The sequence below is a fragment of the Artemia sp. Qi Xiang Cuo genome, chromosome 19, assembly GCF_049724085.1.
Source record: "Artemia sp. Qi Xiang Cuo chromosome 19, ASM4972408v1, whole genome shotgun sequence".
Taxonomy (NCBI): domain Eukaryota; kingdom Metazoa; phylum Arthropoda; class Branchiopoda; order Anostraca; family Artemiidae; genus Artemia; species Artemia sp. Qi Xiang Cuo.
In genome coordinates, this window is record NC_142812.1 from 33,765,237 (window position 1) to 33,787,812 (window position 22,576).

Consider the following 22,576-nt stretch of genomic DNA (forward strand, 5'->3'; position numbering starts at 1 on the left):
AATCTTTCCAAAACGACATTTTACTATTATTACGACTAATGAAAACAATAATTACCATTTCTGCATCAGCTACAAACGACATTTTTTTTCACTAAACAGTTTTTTTAAAAACACATTTTTAAACTTTCGATTATATGGGTTGTCTTGAGCCCTTTTAAGGGCTCAAAATGTAATTTCCCTCAGAAGCGATTATTGAATTTGGCAAGAGTATTGAAAAAGGCATCAAATTATGTATTCACTTTCATCCTAGATAAATTATATGAAAATGTAAACATTTACCTTTAGCATTAACATTAAACGGCAAAAGCATTGAAATGTAATTAAATTCTTTTATTTTATTACTTTTTAAAGATTGTCTTTAGCGATGTTTCCTAAACCCACTATTTACGAGCCTCTAATTTATCTCCAAACCCCCTTTCTTTCAGTTGTCCCCATACACAGAAAAAGAAGTGAAAGTGAGGCTAAGATGATTATGAAGCCTGTTATGCAATTGTAACTTTCCTCACTAAAAATAAAAAAACAAAAAAAAAAAAAAAAAAAAAAAAAACTGAAGCATTAACCGCATTTGAGCACAATAACAAGCTACAGGTGTGATTTTTGTTCTGTATTTTTCTACATAGCAGTCACAGTTCCATTAATCAAATCACAACAGTACATATGACCTTAATTGGATTGCCCAGATTAGTGCATTAAAGGGCTGGAGCAATCCCATAGTTCAAGATCCAGACGGATTCTTCAAGCAGGGGCGTTTTTTTAAATTGTGAAAAAAATGTCTGCTTCCCATCTTGAGGTAAAAGATAAAGTTAAGGTAAGAGATAAACCTCTGAGACCACAGTCACAAACACAAGTTTTATTTGTCTTTTCAACGCTCTTCAGGTACACAAATTTGTGGTGTTCCTTATTTTGGTTACATCTTTTTCACGAAACATAAAATTTAGCACAATTACCCCTCCATGATACGATGAATTTTCGTTCTCTTTTTTTACAACATGTATTTTACCCATTGTTGAACCTTTGTTTTCTTTCGAGACTGATAAATTAAGTAATTAAACTATTAAAAAAAATTAAATGAAATAACTAAATAAATAATTTGTTTTCTTTCGAGACTGATAAATTACTTTTTGACAGTTCAATTTATTCTTTCATGCTCAGCTGCTGGGGTATTTTTATTTAAGATGAGAAGACAGAATTAGTATTTATTTAAACGATCAGATTGAATGTCTGTATAGTTGAGCCAATATTGTTAAACAGAAGCTTGACAACATACGACTCCAAAACTTGGTCGTAAAGAATATAACATAAGTGTAACATAGTTTCAAGTTTATGGACTTTTGGACTCCTTTTAAGGGAAAAACGTCGCATAAAAATGTATCAGGAAATTTTTAGGAAACTCCAAATTAAAGACAACGAATAACAGATTAGTAAAAACTCAAAGTATTCCCCCCTCCCCAAAAAAGAGAAAAACATCAATCAACATCATCTAATAGTTTTGATTCATTTTACACCCTTATTAAATCACCAAAAATTGACTTCTACTCAGTTCCCTTTATTCTTTGGTTTACAAGAACCTTTCCAATTTTTCTTCTTTTTTACTGAAAGTAATTGCAGTGATCTTATGGTTGGGGCTTTATTTAGTTTTGTAACAACTACTTGACCTATCAAGATTAGAACAAAACTGAACATCGGAATATTGAACTTAATTCATCCACGTTCAAATGTACAATAAATTAAGATTAGTTCATAAACGCTTCAATCTTTTTATAGACATATTCTATCCTTTAATATCTTCTGATATGAATTTAAATAGTGAGCCTTAAAATTACAGAAGATACAGTTACGGACAAAGAATATACGTAATTTTAAGTTCATGGATGATATGTCAATTGTAAATTAAAATCCCCGATGATATGTCAATTGTAAATTAAAATACTGATGTTATACATCCGCTCCGATCTCTATCCAACTGCAAATCCATCAAAGCTTGGAAAAGCCAAAGATACCACACTGGTTAACAGCCTTCTTTCATCATTGTTTAAAACCTCAGCTTCGCTAAGCTTTAAATGAGCCCTAAAATTTAGAGTAATTAGGGTTTACGAATTGTGAGAACATACCCAATTCCCCTAAACCACTCTTTCACGATAAACCTACTAAAATGGTTTGGTTCACATTGTGTATGTTTCACATTGTCGAAAGGTGGTTGTGTTTAAAACCTCTTTTCCAATGCTTATACCAAAAACAATCTTAAACATAATTCTGGAGAACGTCTTAGAATATCCTCCTTTTCTTTCCTTAGAGTCCATGCTTTTCCTTTGCTATACTGATCAATGTAGTCTTGAATACACTATTGACTGACCGAATTCGGCTGTTTTTCCAAGCGGAGTGGAAATGACTTGTGTGTTTGCTTCTTTACTTACTCCATCTTCCCTACACCCTTTACGCATACTCCTGGCGAAGTAAAAAAAAAAACAAAAAAACTTCACCGACCGTTTTCTTTACGACTGTTATCATACACATTTCAAAAAAAGAAAGAAAATAACAATTTAAAAGTAGAATGATTAAAAGGCAAAACAAACAAAAAGTAATACCTGATTCGGACATAGTTGGTCAGGAATCGGAGAAGTTTTAAGGCCTGCTCCGTCCTATTGGGCTGGTCCAACAGATCTTTTCGCTCATACAGAACTTCCAAGATAAACTTCAACACTTCGTAGTTATAGTCACTGACCTATAAAATTTTGAATTTAAAAGATGCTTTCAGCTTTGTTTTGAAAACTTGTAAGTTTGAGAAAACAAATTTGAAGACTCACATGGGCAAAAAACCTTTGATTAAGACCAATCATACTCTGCAATAAAGAAGAAAAAGGAAGCAACGAGCATTTTGCAATGGACTTGAGCTTAATTTAGGGTCATTTACAGAAAGAAAAAAAACGAACGAAGCGTAAATGTAAAAAAAACTTTCCTATCGCTAAATGGGTTTTAAACTAAAAATTTTCTCCCACTATGTGCCTTTACCACAGTTTTTTCTTCATTTATATCACTAAAATTTTTATTCTTTTTAGCTATTAAACAAGTTCCTTGTTTCAAACAGTTGCCTGGAATATTTCCCCGGCGCAAAGGTAGTGTCAAAGAATAAGCTATAAAAGTAGAATTCTAGATTATTTTAAGTCAAATAGCTTCTAATCAAAGGATTGACAACAATATCCTTAATGCTGGTTATTGGTTTTTGATTTTATTCTAGAAAAACTAATATCCACACCCCTCCCCCCCCGCCTAACAAAAAATTACGGATGTCAATGCCAAGAATGTGATATCACAAATGATCTAAATAAGCTGTTTTACACAAGTTTAACAGCATTTATAAATTGTTTGAGTGTATTAAATTTATCCGGATGTGGGGGTAAAAAAATTAAAGTAAAACGACGGGCTGTTTTAGGAAACAGTAGTTTCTATAAGCACATCTATAAAGCAATTCATTAGAGAAAACGTGCAGATACAAGACGGAAAGCTATTTAGCTACTGTTTGTAAAGGGTTAAAAATATATAAAAAAAATTGTTGATTGTTTCATCAATTAACTAAAATTAAAACCAACAGTTGTGTGCTTTTTTCCAAACTCTTCTTATGTCAAAAAAAAAATATGCTATTAATACAGGAGCTAAAGTATATATATAATACCCAGGCATTACTAATGAAAATAGCAATAAAAGTGGCACAAAATCCTCATTGTTATTGAAAGATAATAAGATATTCCAAGTAGATTCAGCACCAGCATGGGGCTAGCTTCTTTATTAAGATTTTAGCTAAATTTCTAAATAATTGTTCAATATTGATGTAGTTTTATCGTGTGTGGTTGTGACAACCGTTCTGTCATTAAATAGTGACTAATACCCAATAGAACTAATTATTTGAAAAATACTCAAAGTAGATTTAGCACAGCATGGCGTGAAGCTTATGTACTAAGATTTTAGCTAAATTTCTAAATAATTGTTCAATATTGATGTAGTTTTATCGTGTGTGGTTGTGACAACCGTTCTGTCATTAAATAGTGACTAATACCCAATAGAACTAATTATTTGAAAAATACTCAAAGTAGATTTAGCACAGCATGGCGAGAAGCTTATGTACTAAGATTTTAGCTAAATTTCTAAATAATTGTTCAATATTGATGTAGTTTTATCGTGTGTGGTTGTGACAACCGTTCTGTCATTAAATAGTGACTAATACCCAATAGAACTAATTATTTGAAAAATACTCAAAGTAGATTTAGCACAGCACGGCGAGTAACTTCTGTAGGTGTGTGGTTGCGACAGCCATTCTGTCATTAGGTAGTGACTAATAACCAAAATGAATAATTACAACCTTATGACTAGATAAAAAATCGTTAGATCTTTCTACTCAATTATCAATGCAGTTCAAGCGATTTTTGTATGACTCAATGCGCACATTCGGTATGTCTGTTATTAATATAACTTAGCGTTCTTTATGATCAGGGCCGGATTTAAATCTTTGATGCCCTTTGGCCTGAGCAATTTTTTTTTCGAGGAGATACAGAGATTTACGGAGAAATCCCAGAAAATTCGGGGATACTGGAAGCCCTGAACAGAAGGCAAGAGATGAGTGATGAGTCAAAAGTAATGCAAGAGAGAGGTGTTACCGAGGTTTCGGCCGCCATTCTTGGGAGACATCTGACGGTTTATAAGACATCTGACGGTCTAAGGAATTCATGTGCTGTTTAAAATCAGTTTTTGTGAATAGGCAGCACAGCAGCAAAGTGCACCTGGTACTTTGACGATAAATCACATCAGTCCCAGTTTTTTACGCTAAGAAAAAAAAATAGCTGATTTTTTACGCCCCTCGGCATTGTGCACCCCTAGGCCTAAACCTAGTGGGCCTATGCGTAAATCTTCACCTATTTGTGATGCTGGAATCAACTCTTACATTCCACCTAACCATAAGAGTTCTTTACGATTTTTAGCCGTCACCCAAAAGATGAAAGCTTTGAAGATGAGGCTTTAGTGTTGGTGGAGTGACAGTCCGAAACATATCCTAAATCCCTCTGGAATTTGCTTCCCTGATGCTCAAATTATAACTGACTAGAGATCGGCTTTCTTTGAGGAGGCTAACTATACTCTCTATTACATAAAAGATCTAAAGCCGAACTGGCCAGCCATGACAGAAAAAAAATAAATACGACAAACGGGTCTATGGTCAGTAAATAAAAAGGAAGAAAAAAACAAAAACGAATATTTCGCCAGTATCAAACAAGGCGTCTTCAGCGTAGAGAAAAAAATAAACTAAAACTAAAAAAATACACATGAAACTAAAATAGACTTACCTAAATATATAATATACAATTGCTTAACATTTACAATTTGAAGCTACCTTCGTGAAACCACCTCACAAAAGTAACTGGATTGAGCCTTTTAAAATGACAAATGAACAATGAATAAGTTATTGCGACATAATTTTATGCAAAGCTTTTGATGTTGCTATTCGCTTAGGTTTATTATTTGAACTAACCCCTGGAACATTTTGCAATACTTTATTTTGATTTTGGATATATGCGTTCATTTTTTAAAATAGTATGATAAATAGGATCAATATTTATATCCCCAGTATCTCTATTAATAGATAAACCTGCAAAAATATGTTTTCTTTATTTCTAAGGCTTCAAGAGCCCATTGCGTGAAACCTTTATCATTGGAAATGGCTGTTCCCTCCTCGAACTGCACAAAATGGTCCGAATTAAAAATGTATGTTCTGCTAAGGCTGACGTGTAACTTTCTGGAGGTTTTGGAAATTTTACAGCATTATTTATTGAATTCCGGTGCTCAGTAAATCGTTCCACAAATTGCTGGTGTGTTCGACCGATGTAAAATTTCACACAAGAGCAAGGAATGCTATAAACTCCACTTGACAAAATATTACGCTTTATATCTTTTCCAGAATTTAGAAAATTACTCAATGGTCTGACTGATTTAAAACAAGTTGAAATATTATGTTTCAGTTCGTATTATGTTCAGTTCAAGTTCGTTTGATTTCCTCCCCAAGAATTGGTATGTAAGGTAATGAAATGTATCTATTGAAAATTGCATGGTCCAAGAGTTGAGAACCTTCGTTTTTATTGCCTTTTTCATACTTAATCTGCCTTTTCTGTATTATTCCATTTACAAATTTTACAGGATATCCGTTGAAAAATAAAATATCCCTCAAATACAATAGTTCACTATCAACATACTCCAAGGAACAAATTTTAAAAACTCTATCAACCAATGATATGACTGTTCTCTTATTTACTAAAATTGTTTGAGATGAACGAAAATCTAAAAACCTGTCATTATTAGTTGGTTTTCTATAAATTGAAAAAAGTAAACCATTATCACTTTTTATTAATAAAGTATCTAAAAAGGGTAGCCTATCTTGTTTTTTAGCTCTAGAGCAAATTTAATATTTTCGTCAAACCTGTTTAAATGGTCAAGGAACTAATTTAAGGAAATTTAAGGAATCTAATCTGTGTTCCCAAAAGTATAAGACATCATCCCTTAACCTACCCCGGAAACTTGGAGACAGGCAAAAAGACTCAATAGCGGACGTTTTTTATCGAATCCAAAAATAAATTAGCCAGGATTGGACTTAAAGGGGCGCCCATAGCCAAACCGAAGACCTGTTGATTAAATTCTCCTCTAAAACCAAAATAAAAGGAATACTTGTTGACTAACGAGACCAATTTCACAATGATTTCAATGTCCAGGGTTGCCAACGTTACATCTTCTATCAATTCAAAATGTTTCAAAATGAGTTCACATTTTTTAACATAGATACAACATCAAAACTTCAGAGAATTGTATTGTTGTCTATGTGACGATTTCTTAATTTGTTTACAACATCAATTGAATTACTTAAATAAGATCTTTTTGAGTCCCTAAAAGCGGACGAAATGCTGTTGACAACCATTTTCCTAATTTAGAAACCGGTGAATGAATAGTTGATACAATAGGGGGAAGAGCATAGATAATGCTCTGAAATTTACAAGTTTGAGAAAACTACATACACCTACATTTACAAGTCTATTTGAGTTTTATGTATATTTTTTAGTTTTAGTTTATTTTTTTCTCTACGATGAAGACGCCTTGTTTGATACGGGCGAAATATTAGTTTTTGTTTTTTTCTTCCATTTCATTTACTAGCCATACACCCATTTGTCGTAATTATATTTTTTTTTTTTTTTTTTTTTTTTTGTTTGTTTGTGTGGGTGTGTGTTTTATCTATTAAACTAAGCTGGCACTGAAATTAAGTAAATCTTGTCGCCAAAAAATGAAATATTTTGATAGTTCTTTGAAAAAAAAAACTTAGTTTTAATTTCGTAAGAGTTGAAATTTCGATTCGACAATGAAAAAAAAAGAAGAAAAAAAGACATTGAGTTTAATTATAATTTTGAAAGGCCATGAAATGGTAATTGAAAGGCAAGGGCGTCGTTTGAAGGAGGGCAAGGAGGGCAGTTGCCCCCCAATAATTTGGAGAATAAAGTTATTATATAGTCCATGTCCCTTGACTATCCAGATTGACTATATGGACCCCTCTTGCCCTCCCCCACCCAATAAAAATACTGGAGATTCGCCCCTGTTGAAAGGTGTGGCAATCTTAGTGAAAATTACCGGCAAGGTTAACTAAAGTTCGAATTACAATACAGCAAATTAACTGATACATCAGTCCAAGATTATTAAAATTCATACTTCTACTTAAAAACTTATATCTAAACACTGCAATGCCATCTACCAGCCCAGTAGGGTACTATATGCTTAAATAGTCACTTCTGCTACGCTTTCATATTAAAAAAAAGAGTGTATATTTTTATTAAATATCAAAGTTTTCCTTCACTTTGATATTTATTATAAGAAAATTACATATTACTTTGATGACATTAAATTATCTTAAATTAGCAAACATGTGGATGAGCACTAGACAACAGAGGGGATAATCAGATTGATTACTACATGGAATATTACATTGTTATTAGCAGACTAATTTTACATTAAAAGAGTTTCCTTTGAATCCAGTAAAGAAGAAGCGAAACCAAATAGCAAAGCATCCTTTGCAAATCCACAAATTTTACTATTGTTATTGCCAGAGGGATTTAAGAAATAGAGAGGTAAAAAAAAACGGTTCTCCAGTAGCCTATATACAACATGATTAGTACAGGGTGTTTAAAATTTCTCTCCCTGATAGCAAATTCATTTCACTACAAGCAAGTTAGACATTTGACACTAGAGTCGAAATATTGCAGAAAGAAGATTTTACCGCAGCTCTGAACAACTTGGCTGTAATGTAGCAGATAACTAAAAGTCAGATCGTGAGAGTGTCTGGAGAAACTAACAGGTCTAAAAATCCGGACATTGCAATCATTCCTAAAACTCGGCTACTAATAAGAGTGAGGGTAATTTCCAGAAAGTTTCGAAACTATCTGGTCACAGTACACTGACTTGTACTTCTATTTGTAAGATCAGATGTATTCCTGGTTTTCCAATATTTTCATATTTTCCAGACTGAGCCACTACCCTAAAGGTGCGTTACTGTGATCTGTGGCAAAATTTTTTGTCAGTTTTCCAAATTAAAAAAAAAGATTGAAAAAAGGTTCAAATATCTCTTACATATGTTGGATGCTAATAATCTTTGTGATGTGCGATAGACTCTTTGGGCTCCTTTATTAACTGGGTTTTAATAAGCGCAAATAGTAATTTACCTTGTTCAGATCTTCAGTTAGAACACAGACTAGACTGTGTTCAGACGGCAGATATCTTAGAATTTTCATCAGCGACTTTTCAAGTGGGGGCCATTGTTCATTCACTTCTTCTATCGTGGATGGTCGGAATGTGGTCAGGGTCTTGCTGAGATGTTGAAGCAGAAGCTCAGAAACGTCCAAATTAAATGCACTGCGGAATTCATCGAGGAGCCGCAATTCACCTCTAGTGGCCAGACTTTGAACAATAGTTTCCGTATCCCTTGCTCTCAAACTATTTACTAAAATTAACAAATTATAATCTTATTCCCTTATCTAATATTCATAGCTTTATGAATAGTAAAATTAAACAGCTGTAAAAAATCGAATCAATATTTGAAAGCTCAACAGTTAATATTAAGGAGTGAGTTTCACATAAAAGGGGCTCTTAATATTTATTAATTTTGGTTGATTAACTGCTTTCGTGTTGGAAAATGATAAGAAAAACGAGTCCCGCATATTTGTTATTAGTGCTCCACGACGCCATAGCAATTAAATGTTTATTAATGAAGTTCTGAATTGAATTAGCGGTTACGGGTTTTCACTGCTGAACAATTATCTTCACATAGTTTTGCCATCATTGAATATCCCCAGACCAGAAATCACTCAAGGAATGGTGTTTTCTTGGTGAACAATTCTCACTCATAATTCCCTCATGATCACTCATGATCACTCATGTTTCCCCTGTTTTAAGGGTTGAGGTTCAACCACTTCGCTAAAAACAAATTTATCACAGCAGGCAATATATTTGCCTTCCAAGAAAGAGCCCATCAAATATGTAAATTGAATTTAAATTCATAACATTTTAATGATAATTACGAAAGATCAAACAAGTAAAAATTTCCAAAATTTGGTGGACTCTCGTCAATTCTTCCCTGTGTCTCACGAGAGAAGTGACAAACATAGTGCTAATGCTTCATATAAACTCCATATATGATCGAATTATGCAATCTCTTTACTTCAAATTAAAATGTGACGTTACTTTAACTCTAATAGCCTTTATTATGGCTGGAAATCACGATGGGCTTTATTGACTTTCCAAATCATCAGCCAGTTACATTCAAACCCTCTTATTTTAAGTTTACTCGTCAAAAACAGCTTTAGTAGTGTCTTCAGCTTTTGTAGGTTAAAAAATTCATTTCATTTCATCGCTTTGTCTCTATGCACCAATCTATAAAATAGTAACTATTAGTACAGATTTTTAAATTCAAAGATATCCCCTCGAAAATGCTGCAAAAGCAAATGAGTGCCTTTGGGCCCTTGTTTCTACAGTAGGGACAACTTATAGGGGGGGGGGCATGTGCCCCCTAGATTTTCAAAAATACCCTTTTTGGGGTATTTCTTCGAAAATGTTTTTTTATATTTTCATTGAAAAAGCGAAAAATTGCCCCCCCCATAGAACTTTAAAATATATTCTCCTCTCCCTAAATCGACACCACTGATCCCCTATTCTCCATAATAATTTCCATAATTTTCGATAGAGTTTTATTGAATTAAAGAGTGTCTGGATTTGACTGGACTGGACTGGATTTGACCGATTTCAAAGCGAAATTCAGAGACAGACACAGCTTTTATTAACTCCCTTTCTTGTGGAATGCAATAGTAGTAGTTCCACTTTTGATGAAAAAATTAAAAGCATGTGCGTTTCGAAAGCTCACGAAAATTACCGCTGAGAATTACAATTGAGATAATGGCCTGATCACAACCTATGAAACTGGTATCGGCAGTCTCTATCTGGATAAGCTTGCATAGTATTGTTAGTAATCCTATTCGCGTCTGCCACGGTGTTAGGCCCACCAGATTTGTCACTAGGTTTTTGTAAGTATACGGCAAAAGTGGTAAAACAAAAGATTCTTGATTCTTGACTATATCTGGTTTCACAAAACATTTGAGGGCCATCCTCACTGCTGTTCTGAGCGAGGATAGAACTGCACGAATTCTTGGGTTGCTTCCTTGAAACTCTCTAGCAATTGAAATATCGATTCGCCACCCTATGTGCCAGCAATGGCTCTGGAAGATGTTTGTACTTTTCTTTGAAACTCTACATTCAGGAAGTTGATTTTATTTGAAATAAGAGATAAAAAGTACAGTTATACCTTTTTAAGGGGCTCGGTCATGAATTGAAAAACTTTGCTGTATTTTTCCTTGCAAATTTACCTGTAAAGATATCTTAACAAATTTTATAGAAAAAAAATTAGGTGTGACCAAAAAATTAAGGACATCGGGTACTGCGGCTTCCAAAGAAAGCCATCTTGTGCTGAGCATCTGCAGTTTTCTGGAACCTTTCGAACCATCAAGTTCTTGACGGTCTTGAATTCAACTGTCTTTTTTTGTGCTGTGTATTATACAGTTAATGATAATTAGTTAATCGTTTAGCATCTGCTGTTGGGACAGTTTTCAAGCCCATTCTTCTGGAGGAGATAAAAGAGGGATTGGCACTAATCACACTCACCCCCAAGCCAGGGTCATGGCTGTTTTGCAACTTGGAAGGGATACAATCTATAGGAGGCAATGCTCCCAACGATGACATAATTATGAAAAATGTGCCACAAAGAGAAACTGTCTTTAAAATCACACTCCACCAGTATAAGGGGACTGACAAAACCTTGGGAAAAATGCAAGAAAAGACAAATTGTATAAAAGACATACGAAATAACAGGAAACACTTTATATTTTGTATGTGCGCGTGTGTGTGTGTGTGTGGGGGGGGGGGAGGTGACTAGGGACCCAATAGCCTCCTTGATAAGTAGTGGTTAATACATGAGTGAAGGATGCCTTTAGACCCAAACCCAATAGTCCAAATTTGTGTGTCTTTTTTTAAGCTCCTCTCAACTCATCCTTTGGGACACCTCAGAGAGATATTGAGGTATGTACATAGATATGGGGGAGCCCCCTATATATATGTGGAGCCCCCTATGTATAGATATGGAGAAGTCCCCTATGTTGGTAAGCCTGTGGCTACAATCACTTCAAGAACTGTATTATGGTAGAATTTCTTACAAAAGGGGCCTGTATATCTAAAGGGAGAGGGGGGAGACAAGGCGAAAGTGATGTCAACGACGTTCAATGAATTTCTTTAAGTGCCAGAGACCTGTCCCCAGGAAGAATCTTCTGATATCTCTTTAAAAGTATGAACCTATGGATACATGACATTTTATAGATTTAGGAAATTAACTGTACGAATTTTCTGGGGAGGAGGTCGGTCTCAGAATTATAAAATATTCTGAGATCAAACCTCGAGTTCAAATCACGAGATCAAACTTCGTGATTTGTGGGACTTCTTATAAATCTCATAGTTTTTGTAGATTTTTACCAGTTCCATTAATTTTCGTTTTCTGGCCTTTTCCTCAGCTGTTTTGATAAATTTACACTCCCATGAGTACCTACGCAGGGTTTCATTTTAGGGAATGTCCCATTTGGTGAGAGGGGAGGGGTTCACCCGCCCCCCTCCAAAAAAAATAAATCATGAAAATTGCGGGAGATGGCACGGTCCGAAACCGGCCTCTTTTTCTTCTGTACCTGCATACATCCCCACGATGTAAATTCCTAATTACATGGATGTAGCTGATAGATAATACATTCAAATAGGTTTTCATTTCCAAATCAAAGACATGGAACTTCTTTTCCCAGTAGGCAAGATCAAATTTGTCCGAAGCTAATACGTCCCAGCACTGCAGAAAATGTGAATAGTTCAACAAGTTTACTTTGAGCTGAAGATTGACCATGTACACTGTTGGCTCAGAATCAGAATACCTGCTGGAGCATCAGTAACCCACCAGATTGTTGAGACGAGCCAAAAGTAAGAGGAGTTACTTTTTGTGGTGGTTTTTAGTTTTGCCCATGTTCATAAAGAAGCTTAATGAGGAGATAGAGCAATGTCTCAACATCAAATTTTGGTAAAACTTGGAAACGACTCTCTAGAAATTAATGAAATAAAAGGAGCTACTTTGGAAATTACTAATAGCTTTTTTTTATATACTCCAAAGAAAACAGCTCTTTTCAAGTATTCTAGCAAAGGCTATAAAATATGGGAAGGCTAGGATGACTGTCAATCTCCTGTGTTGATGAAAATATTAAATGTGTGGTGCTTCTCAATTGTGCTTCTCAGTGCAATATTAAGTGCAATATACGAGAATAACATTGCTGCGGTTAAGGCAGGAAATCAGATTAGTAGCTGCTTTCGTATTGAATCACGAGTTACGCAGGGTTGTTTTTTATCCCCATTCATATGTATCGTTTTGATGGCATTTGACCTAAAGAGCACGGCAATGACTATGGGACATCATGGATTCAAATGGGAAAGCAAAACTCTGCTAGACTTCGATTATGCTGGCCATTTGAATATTCTAAGTGAAAATATTAGCAAAATGATTTTTAGAGGTTTTGAGAGTTAAGGGTGCAAGAACTGATTTCATAATTAACGTTAAGAAGACTAAGTAGCTAAGACTGGGAATAAGTGAAGGTGAAGAGATAATGTTGAGTATTGAGAAAATCGATCAAATGGATAGTTTCACTTAGCTAGGTAGTATTATAAGTAAAGATGGTGGATACAATGTATAAGTTAAAAGTAGAATAGCCAGGGCCCAAGGCATTTCTTCACGGTTGAAAAAAGTTTTGAAGAATAGGAAGATAAGTCCACGAACCTAAATTAGAATATTGGAAGCAACAGTAATGGCAGTGGTCTAGAATTGCTCTGAAACGTGGGCCCTTCGAAAGACAGAGGAGGATTTGTTAAATGTTTTCGAGAGGAATAGTCTATGGCAGAGGTTCTCAAACTTATTTAGACACTGTACCCCTTTTTACCCACAAAACATTTTGGGTACCTCTTCTCAGTTACCGGTACTAAGTACTATAGCTAAAATATAAATAATATAGTAACTATAGCTTAAATATAAATAAAATTTCCAGTCCTAGAGTTAAGGAGCTTTTTTATTTTTTTCTTGGCCGGTTGCATACCCCCTAAAAATTTTGTAGTTTGAGAACCACTGGTCTACGGATTATTTTGGGTACTCATCCGACTGACCGTATCTCAAACAGTAAGATGTACGAAAAATAAGGTTGTATCCCACCTCACGGGAGGAGGTCGTAAGAAAAGATTCAAGAGAAACTGGAACTTCTTCGGAAGGTGTAAAGAGGGCTTTGAATAGATTGGGATTTTGAATAGATAGGACACAGAGATCAAATAGAGATCCTGGAAATTAGTTTAAGACAAGAGAATATACATTTGGCCGACCCAATCGGCCGGGCATTTTTCAAAAAAATCTGATGGCAACCTTCCTCACTAATTTGAGTGTTATAATTTGTATGAATGGCTATTTACGCAAGGGTTTGCATCTATAATGTTGCGAAAAGTCCATGGATGACAATTTAAATTCCCACAAAAATGCACACTTTACCATTGCATGGAATATCCATTTTTAGAAGCCTAAAAGCCCATTCGGCACATTTCAAATGCTCGACAGAAGCGCTGCTATAGTCGGAATCACTGCAAAACTCTGAAAATTTGGTCGCAATATGGGCCACAGATCTTAATCTCAAAGGGTCGTTCTGATACCTACAAAAAAAAAACAGAAAAAATAAATCATGAAGACTATAGGATGGAATTTAACACAAATAAATCAAACGAGGAGTAAAAACAAAAGATAAAACCAGAGGGTTTAGAACGGCAAAATTTTTAGCTATTTATTATCAGGGATTCTATATAACCGATGATATGACTAGTTTTATTGATTCAGTACAAGAAGCTTAGAACATCCTTCCTCCAATACTATTAACAAGAGTTGAGTTTAGGATATTAAACATATGTCCTGAACGACGTTTAGGCTCGCATTAGGGTCATCTGCTTAGCAAGTCAGAGATAAGCTTCCTATGTAATGTCTGGTCGTCTGCTTGTTTCAAAAGGCAAAAGAGGTCACATCAAAATTTATCACGCCATCTCTTCGTTGGTCTTCCATAACTACCTTTATCGTAAAACTATCCCATGATGACAACTTTTGGCAGGCACAACTTCCCGATCGTTGTATGACTCAGCCCCACTAGTTACTGAAGTCACCATTTCGGGAGAATTGTAGTCCCCGATTAAGTTGGTTTCGGAGGCTGGTTTAAACTAAAGTTATTAGATTCTTGGAAAATAAATATGCAGTAATAACCACCTAAAACTGTACGACGTATTGATGATGTAAGTACTTTAGGTAAGCCAAAGTTTAAAACTAATTAAAAAAAGAAAAACGAAAAATTACCTTTGGAGTGCAACACCCAACAACTGTCTGTATCTATTCTGATCCATTAATTTGGAACATCCCAAAGCCAAGTAAAAATCGGGCACTTTCCCCAATAAAATCCTTTGTAAAAGCTGTTGGCTGTTGGACTGACATGCTAGCGAATGTTTCTCCCAAAACGATGCGCAAACATTCTGAAACAGATCAAATTTGAAGAAAGGTGCACAAATACAAACAAATAGTTATAGATATGTGTTTGACGTAGATGAACATTCCCTTAATTATGAGATTTGTTCCTATACTAGGGAGCTAACTTATGCGGATCGATCCTGACACGTAAAATGTTTTAGAAGAAGAGATAAGGGCTAAGCTGTTCCTAATTGGAATCGTAAATAATTCAATTATTTATTATTTTTGGAATATTATATTAACAAAGGAAGGGTAAGTGAAATGAAACTACTGGAACAGCTGCGATCGACTAAGAGAAGCTAGAAAGGTTATTAGCCACGCCTATGGACACAGTTTTGATCAGGGAGAGGAATCTGGGAGTAATCCCTTTGGTTCAAACCAACGTTTCTATTTTCTATTAGGTATAAAAATAGTCTATACTAGACTACTGTTTCAATACTGTCATTAATCAATACTCTAAAATAATCATTTAAAATAAAAATATAAGCATCTATCTGAGGATTTCCAGGCCCTGGTCCTCAAAGGTGGCAAGTGTAACGAAAAAACAGAAAAAAACTAGTATGTAGAATGTAAAAAGTTATTGAACAAGAAGTCTCAAGTCTCACCTTTTTTTTATAGATTAATTAAAAAAAAAACTTTTTCCACAAAATAAATTTTTCAAAGAAAAGCAAAGAACTCCATTAAACAAAAAATTATCAAAAATAAAATCAAATAATCTACCAAGTGTGAAACTACCATAAATCAGCATCGATAAACAAATGAAACTCAAAACGAACAGAAATTACAATAAATAACTGAGTCAAACTCAAAACGAGCAGAAATTAACATAAGTTGGGCGCAAAAACCCTATGCCTACCCAAGGCCAGAACAAAATTTGCACTTTACTGAAAAAATACAAATGAATGTGCATTTTCAGTTTAATAAACAAATAGTGATATTTAGTAATCCAAATGTTAATATTATTTGATTTATTAAAGTTATAAAAGTAAAAACTTTATATTTTTTCAGTAAAGGGCAAATTTTGTTCCGGCCTTAAGAAGGCATAGGGGTTTTGCGCCCAACTTATGTTAATTTCTGCTCGTTTTGAGTTTGACTCGGTTATTTACTGTAATTTCTATTCGTTTTGGATTTTATTTATTTATCGATGCTGATTTGTGGTAGTTTTTACCTCAAAAACATAATTTCTATCTGGAAATCCATAACACTGAACAAAATGGCTATCTAAAAATTTTGATTGGATGTGTTTGGGGAGGTGGCCAAGAGAGGGGGGTTAGTTGCCCTCGAATCACTTTTGACTATTAAAAAGGGCACTAGACCTTTGAATTTCCAATCGAATGAGCCCTTTTTCAAGTTTCTACGACAAAGATTTCAATAAAAACTTATATGCCCCCAGGGCAAGACTTATAACCCTTGCCCTGAAGACTGTGGGCGGAGTGTTCTGCTCAAAGATACAATTTCCTGAACTTTGACTGCGTGGAACGAAATGGCTACCTCAAAATTTTGATTGGATGTGTTTGGGGAAATGGTGGGCGTGTAAGGGGTGTTAGTTGCCTTCCAATTACTTTCGACTAGTAAAAAGGGCACTAGCCATTTCAATTTCTAATCGAATGAGCCCTTGTTGAAGTTTTACGACAACGCGTTCTATAAAAACTTTATATGCCCCTAGGGCACAACTTACAACCCTTATCCTGAGGGCTGTGAGGGGGTTGTCATCCTCAAAGACCTAATTTACAGAACTTAAAACTACGTTGAATAAAATGCCTATCTTAAAATTTTGATTGAATGTGTTTGGGGGAATGGTGGGTGTGGGGGGGGGGGTAGGCTAGTTACTCTCCAATCCCTTTCGATTATTAAAAAGGGCACAAGCCCTTTGAATTTCCAATCGAATGAGCCTTTTTTGCAGTTTCTACAACTACGCCTTCTTAAAAACCTTATATGCCCCCAGGGCATAACTTACAACCCTTGCCCTGAAGGCTGTGGGGGAGTGTCTTTCTCAGAAACAAATTTTTATCTTGAAAGCAACTACGCTGAACGCAATGGCTGTCTAAAAATTTTGATTGAATGTGTTTAGTGGAATTATGGGCATGGAAGAGGTGTCAATTGTCTTCCAATAATTTTCGACTACTAAAAAGGCCACAAGCAACTCCAATTTCCAGTCGAATGTGCCCTTTTAGAAGTTTCTATGACGACTTCGTCGATACGAAGTGCCCTGCTCTAAAGGAAAAAAAATAATAAATGATACATTGTGTCAACATCGTTCTTATATGCCCTCAGGGCATACCTTAAAACCCTTGCCCTGAGGGATCTGGGGGAGTGTCCTCCTCAAAAACATATTTTCTATCTGGAAATCAACTACGCTGAACAAATTGGCTATCTCAAAATGTTGATTGAATATGTTTGGAGAAGTGATTGGCGTAGGGGGGGGGGCTAGTTGCCCTTCAATCACTTTCGACTATTAAAAAGGGCACTAGCCCTTTGAAGTTCCAACCGAATGAGCCTTTTTTGAAGTTTCTACGACAACGCCTTCTATAAAAACCTTTTATGCCCCCAGGGCATAACTTAAAACCCTTGCTCAGAGGGTTGTGGGGGAGTGTCCTCCTCAAAAATATATCTTCTAACTAGAAATCAACTACGCTGAACAAAATGGCTATCTCAAAATTTTGATTGGATGTGTTTGGAGGAATGATGCGCGTAGGGGGGGGGGGGCTAGTTGCTCTCCAATCACTTTCGACTATTAAAAAGGGTACTAGCCCTTCGAATTTCCAATCGAATGAGCTTGTTTTGAAGTTTCTACGACAACGCCTGCTGTAAAAACCCTTATATGCCCTCAGGGCATAACTTAAAACTCTTGCCCTGAGGGTTGTGGGGGAGTGTCCTCCTCAAAAATATAATTTATATGTGGAAATCAACTACGCTGAACAAAATGGCTATCTCGAAATTTTGATTGGATGTGTTTGGGAGAATTATGGGCGTGGGAGGGGGGCTAGTTGCCCTCCAATCACTTTTGACTATTAAAAAGAGCACTAGAACTCTCAATTTCCAATCGAATGAGCCCCTTTTGAAGTTTCTACAACGACCTCTTCCATATGAAGTGCCCTGCTCTAAAGGAAAAAATAATAAATAGTACATTGTGCCAACATCGTTCTTATATGCCCTCAGGGCATAACTTAAAACCTTTGCCCCGAGGGTTGTGGAGGAATGTCCTCCTCAAAAACATATTTTTTATCTGGAAATCCACTACACTGAACAAAACGGCTATCTCAAAATTTTGAATGGATGCGTTTGGGGGAATGATGGGCGTGGGAGGGGGCTAGTTGCCCTCCGATCACTTTTGACTATTAAAAAGGGCACTAGCCACAACAATTTCCAATCGAATGAGCCCTTTTCAAATTTTCTACGACAACTCCTTCGATACGAAGTGCCCGGGTACGGAGGAAAAAAAAAACAGACATTGTGCCCACATCGTTCTTTACTTAGGCAGCGCTAGCGCGCTGCCTATGATTTACCTTTCCCTCGGCTCCTTCGACAAACAGTTGCATACGGGCTTGCATAAATATAGATACAAGGACAATATTATATAAACTAACGGCCAGTGAGAACTGAACACAAGGGCTTTCGACAATCAGTAGAAGCTTCTATCCGTAGACCAAGGGAGGCACTGGAAATTTTTTTCAAAGTGATGAAAAACTTTATCATTCTAGTCGAAAGAATCAATAGAATGAATTTACGTTTGAAAACATCTATTATTCTTGACAGCGAAGAATTATACAGAAATATACAACCAGGGCCCAGTGCTATAGACATCAAGATATACTCTATAGTTTTTCGAGCCTTTTGACTACTGGTAAACCCCTTTCCTCAGAAAATTTGACTAGCTTTATGATACTTGTTGAGTTATGTCAATTACTCTGAATAAGGATGCGTTGTTAAACATTAGAATCGGACCTTTAGCATAACAACTTCCAGAGAATCAGGTTTAAATACCGTGGAACCCAGCCATTAGATGATAACTTTAACAAAAATATTACAAGGCAGAGACTCGGCTAAATAGACTTGCAAATCTAAATGTTCACAGATATATTTTCTATGACGCAGTAGAATTCATAAATATTCTTACTAAAACTGGAGCAAGGAAACTAGATTTAGTATTGACAAACACAACTGTTGGACTGTAATGTTATTATCAAAACTTAATACATATTATAGTAGTGTACTATAGTAATATACTATAGTATACTATAGTACATATATAGTAGCTCAATGAAATACAGCTCTGAAGGTAGTCCTAGTGCTTTGTGTTTTTTTCTTGAGTACCAAAATCTTTATCGTCTTTTGTGACAACTGAAACAAGCTCATAGTATCACAAAAAAAAACAAACAGCAAATATACAACTAAAGGCACCCTTGAAGCTATCCAGTGTCATACAGTTTTATTTGCATAATCACAAAGCTGAATTACACTAAAATGAATAGGGATACCATGAGATGGCTAATTTGACAGTATATATATATATATACAAATCTTTAAATTAGCCAACCGGCCAACCAGTATTTTAAGCCTAGGAGTCCAGCTGGACAAAAGGAAACATATTAAGAAAACAATTCTTACTACATAATATGTAGAATAACCCTAGTTAACACATTTTGCAGGGGGAGAGCCTTTATCTTCACTTCTTTGCTTGTTTTTCCAGTTTTCCTAAGAAATCCATGATTTTCTTAGAGCCTATATATTCACAGAATATATACCCCCACCCCCCTAATGTGTAAATATATACCTAGAATTGCATCATCAATCTAAATATAACATCCATTTGCATCACAAATGAACTTTACTCCCATATTAGCCATGTGGTCATTTATGGTGGCCTTATGGATTGTTTCATACAGATAGTTGGTGAATTCAGGAGGTTTCATACGATTGTTCTCTTTATAAGCTGCACGTATTATAAGTCTCTTGCAAGTAGTTACAAAACGTTATTTAATACAGATCTGAAGGAAACATCAAAGCCTTGAGTGCGAAGTGGTCGAAGAAATTTCCTGTAAGACTACCAAGTCTGATTTTGGCTACTAACGACTTGCTGATAACAAGGTATTGTAAATCTGAGGTTAATGCCGAAATAAAAAGCTATAATATTTACAACACATCTAAATCAAACAAACACGTCCAATCAAAACAAAGACGCACTTCCTCGGGTTCAAACGGCCTACAATCTGTACATCTTATTTACAGAACACCTAAAAATGACAGAACATCTTGCCATCTTATTCCAGGCATCTCCCAGCACCATATACTTGATGCACTATGTGAACATATTGTAATGTGCATTCTTAAAAAAAAAAAAAAAAAAAAAAAAAAAAAAAAAAAAAAAAAAAATTTACTATTTCTAACAATGGGGAAAACTTTGTGAGAATCTTACCTATAAAAAAATTAGCATGAAGTATGACTAGGGCAATAACCAATATGGTTTTCCTGAAGGATCTGACGTTGCAAAATGTCTATACAACTTTTCTAGAAATCCACGAAAAGCATGAAAATTGAAAAGGTAGCCTCTACGTTTGCGCCATCAGATTTTCCGAAGTTTTCGACTCTGTTCTTCACACCCAGGGAAATCTTTCCCTCGTTGAAGCGATTTTGATCCATTTGTACATGCCTGACATGGAAGTATCATCAAAAGGCTTCGACCCAGATTAGTTTGTAAGATACTGTTAGTAATCTCACTCAAGTACATCGTGGTGTTAAGCAAGGTTCTGTACTACGCCTTGCAATATCTAGTAACGCTATTAGAGTTATCACTCGACATACTCTAACCCACTCAGTCGATCTATCTGTCAACAAAGTCACTTATATTAAATGCAAACGATATTCTTATCTTAGCTGGTAATCTAGAGCCACCCTAGAACACTGCTGACATTTTTTGCTCCGGACTGAATGATATTAATCGTTCGGTTGCTTCTTCCAAAAGCACGTTTCTCGTGTTTTTAGACTGGTAACTGTCTCCATTGATATAATTTTTGTACCGTCTCTATTGACTTGTGGATATAGGAGCTCAAAATCATTACGGAGGTGTTTTCTCCCTTTTTAAAAGATTACGCAGTTTTTTTTTTATTCTAAAAGCTCTTTATGGCAGCTTTAAACTTAATAAACTTCAAATATTTGAAATCACATCATTAGTAGGATACCCTTTTACGTGAACTATCCACTGTTAATCAACATTCCACTTTTTAGATCTGTGGTTTCATCGACAGAGGCTCCTGTGTTCATTACCACGAACGCTTTGATTTCGTTCTCCTTTCCTTGTCATATTCTCTATCAATTAATAACAAAGAACAGTGTTTCCACGTTATTGTCTTTTCGCCAATACGATCGATGCCCAAAAGACACCAGGCTCCTCATTCAGAGATAAGTGTATATACTTGTAGAAGACAGTCATATATGGCATATTAAAGCCTGGCTTTTAAGGTACCCATCGGTTTTATCTTGTTCTACAGCCTCCCCAGAAAGTCATATTCTGGATCCTTTGGAGCCTCACCAACTGAACATTGGGCCCCAGTGTAAAACAAACATCCAAATAGAAGAATTATTTCCAACTTTCTAGCACAAAAGGCTGAAATCTGGTTGAGGCTGATTCTTCGGGGAAAATAACTTGAGAAATTAACTCCCAGAGGACAAAGTTCATAAGCTTTCCTGATGTCTTCATGTTTAAAGATAAAACAGAGATTCTACCACAAGTCTCAATTAATTGAATCGGCCGAAGGGGTTATTGTGACATCAGAAATTTGATTTATAGGGTTCGCTATGCAGATCATAGAACGTAAGGCCCTCAAGAACCTGAGTCATGAGGCAGTCTAGAGTATATTTTTATTCCATTAAAATCCAAATATTTTATCACTTAGCAGAATATTTGATTCCTACAACTAGTAACATTTGGCATCGGAAACAATCTCGCCGGCTTTTGGATCTAAAGCTAGAGGAGCAGCTTACTAATTTCCGTACCCAGGACGTTAAAAAAAAAAAAAAATCAATAAAGTACTGTAAATGACATGATAATACCAACATGTATTCAGGGTTACTTTCTAAAAATGTTATGCTATTAAAACAGAAGTCAATAGTATCACAGGCAGCGCAATAGCGCTGCCTGAGTAAAGAGAGATGTTGGCACAATGTATTATTTATTTTATTTTTATTTGTTTTTGGTTTTAGACCAGGGCACTTCGTATCGAAGGAGTTATGAAATTATGTTTTTGAGGAGGATACTCCCCCACAACCCTCAGGACAAGGGTTGTAAGTTATGCTCTAGCGGCATATAAGATTTTATAGAAAGCGTTGTCGTAGAAACTTCAAAAAGAGCTCATTTGATTTGAAATTCAAAGGGCTAGTGCCCTTTTTAATAGTCGAAAG

General features: G+C 35.4%; 1 protein-coding gene across 1 annotated transcript in view; it reads right to left on the reverse strand.

Moving 5' to 3' along the window:
• LOC148940762 (kinetochore-associated protein 1-like) overlaps nt 1–22,576 on the reverse strand; it is a 340,431-nt gene that overhangs the window by 122,440 nt on the left and 195,415 nt on the right. The window contains exons 22-25 of the mRNA XM_089105067.1: nt 15,011–15,183; nt 14,168–14,325; nt 8,736–9,013; nt 2,586–2,722 (exon numbers count right to left, since the gene is read on the reverse strand). Coding sequence (XP_088961193.1) covers nt 2,586–2,722; nt 8,736–9,013; nt 14,168–14,325; nt 15,011–15,183 — 746 coding nt within the window. The remainder of the gene's footprint in view (nt 1–2,585; nt 2,723–8,735; nt 9,014–14,167; nt 14,326–15,010; nt 15,184–22,576) is intronic.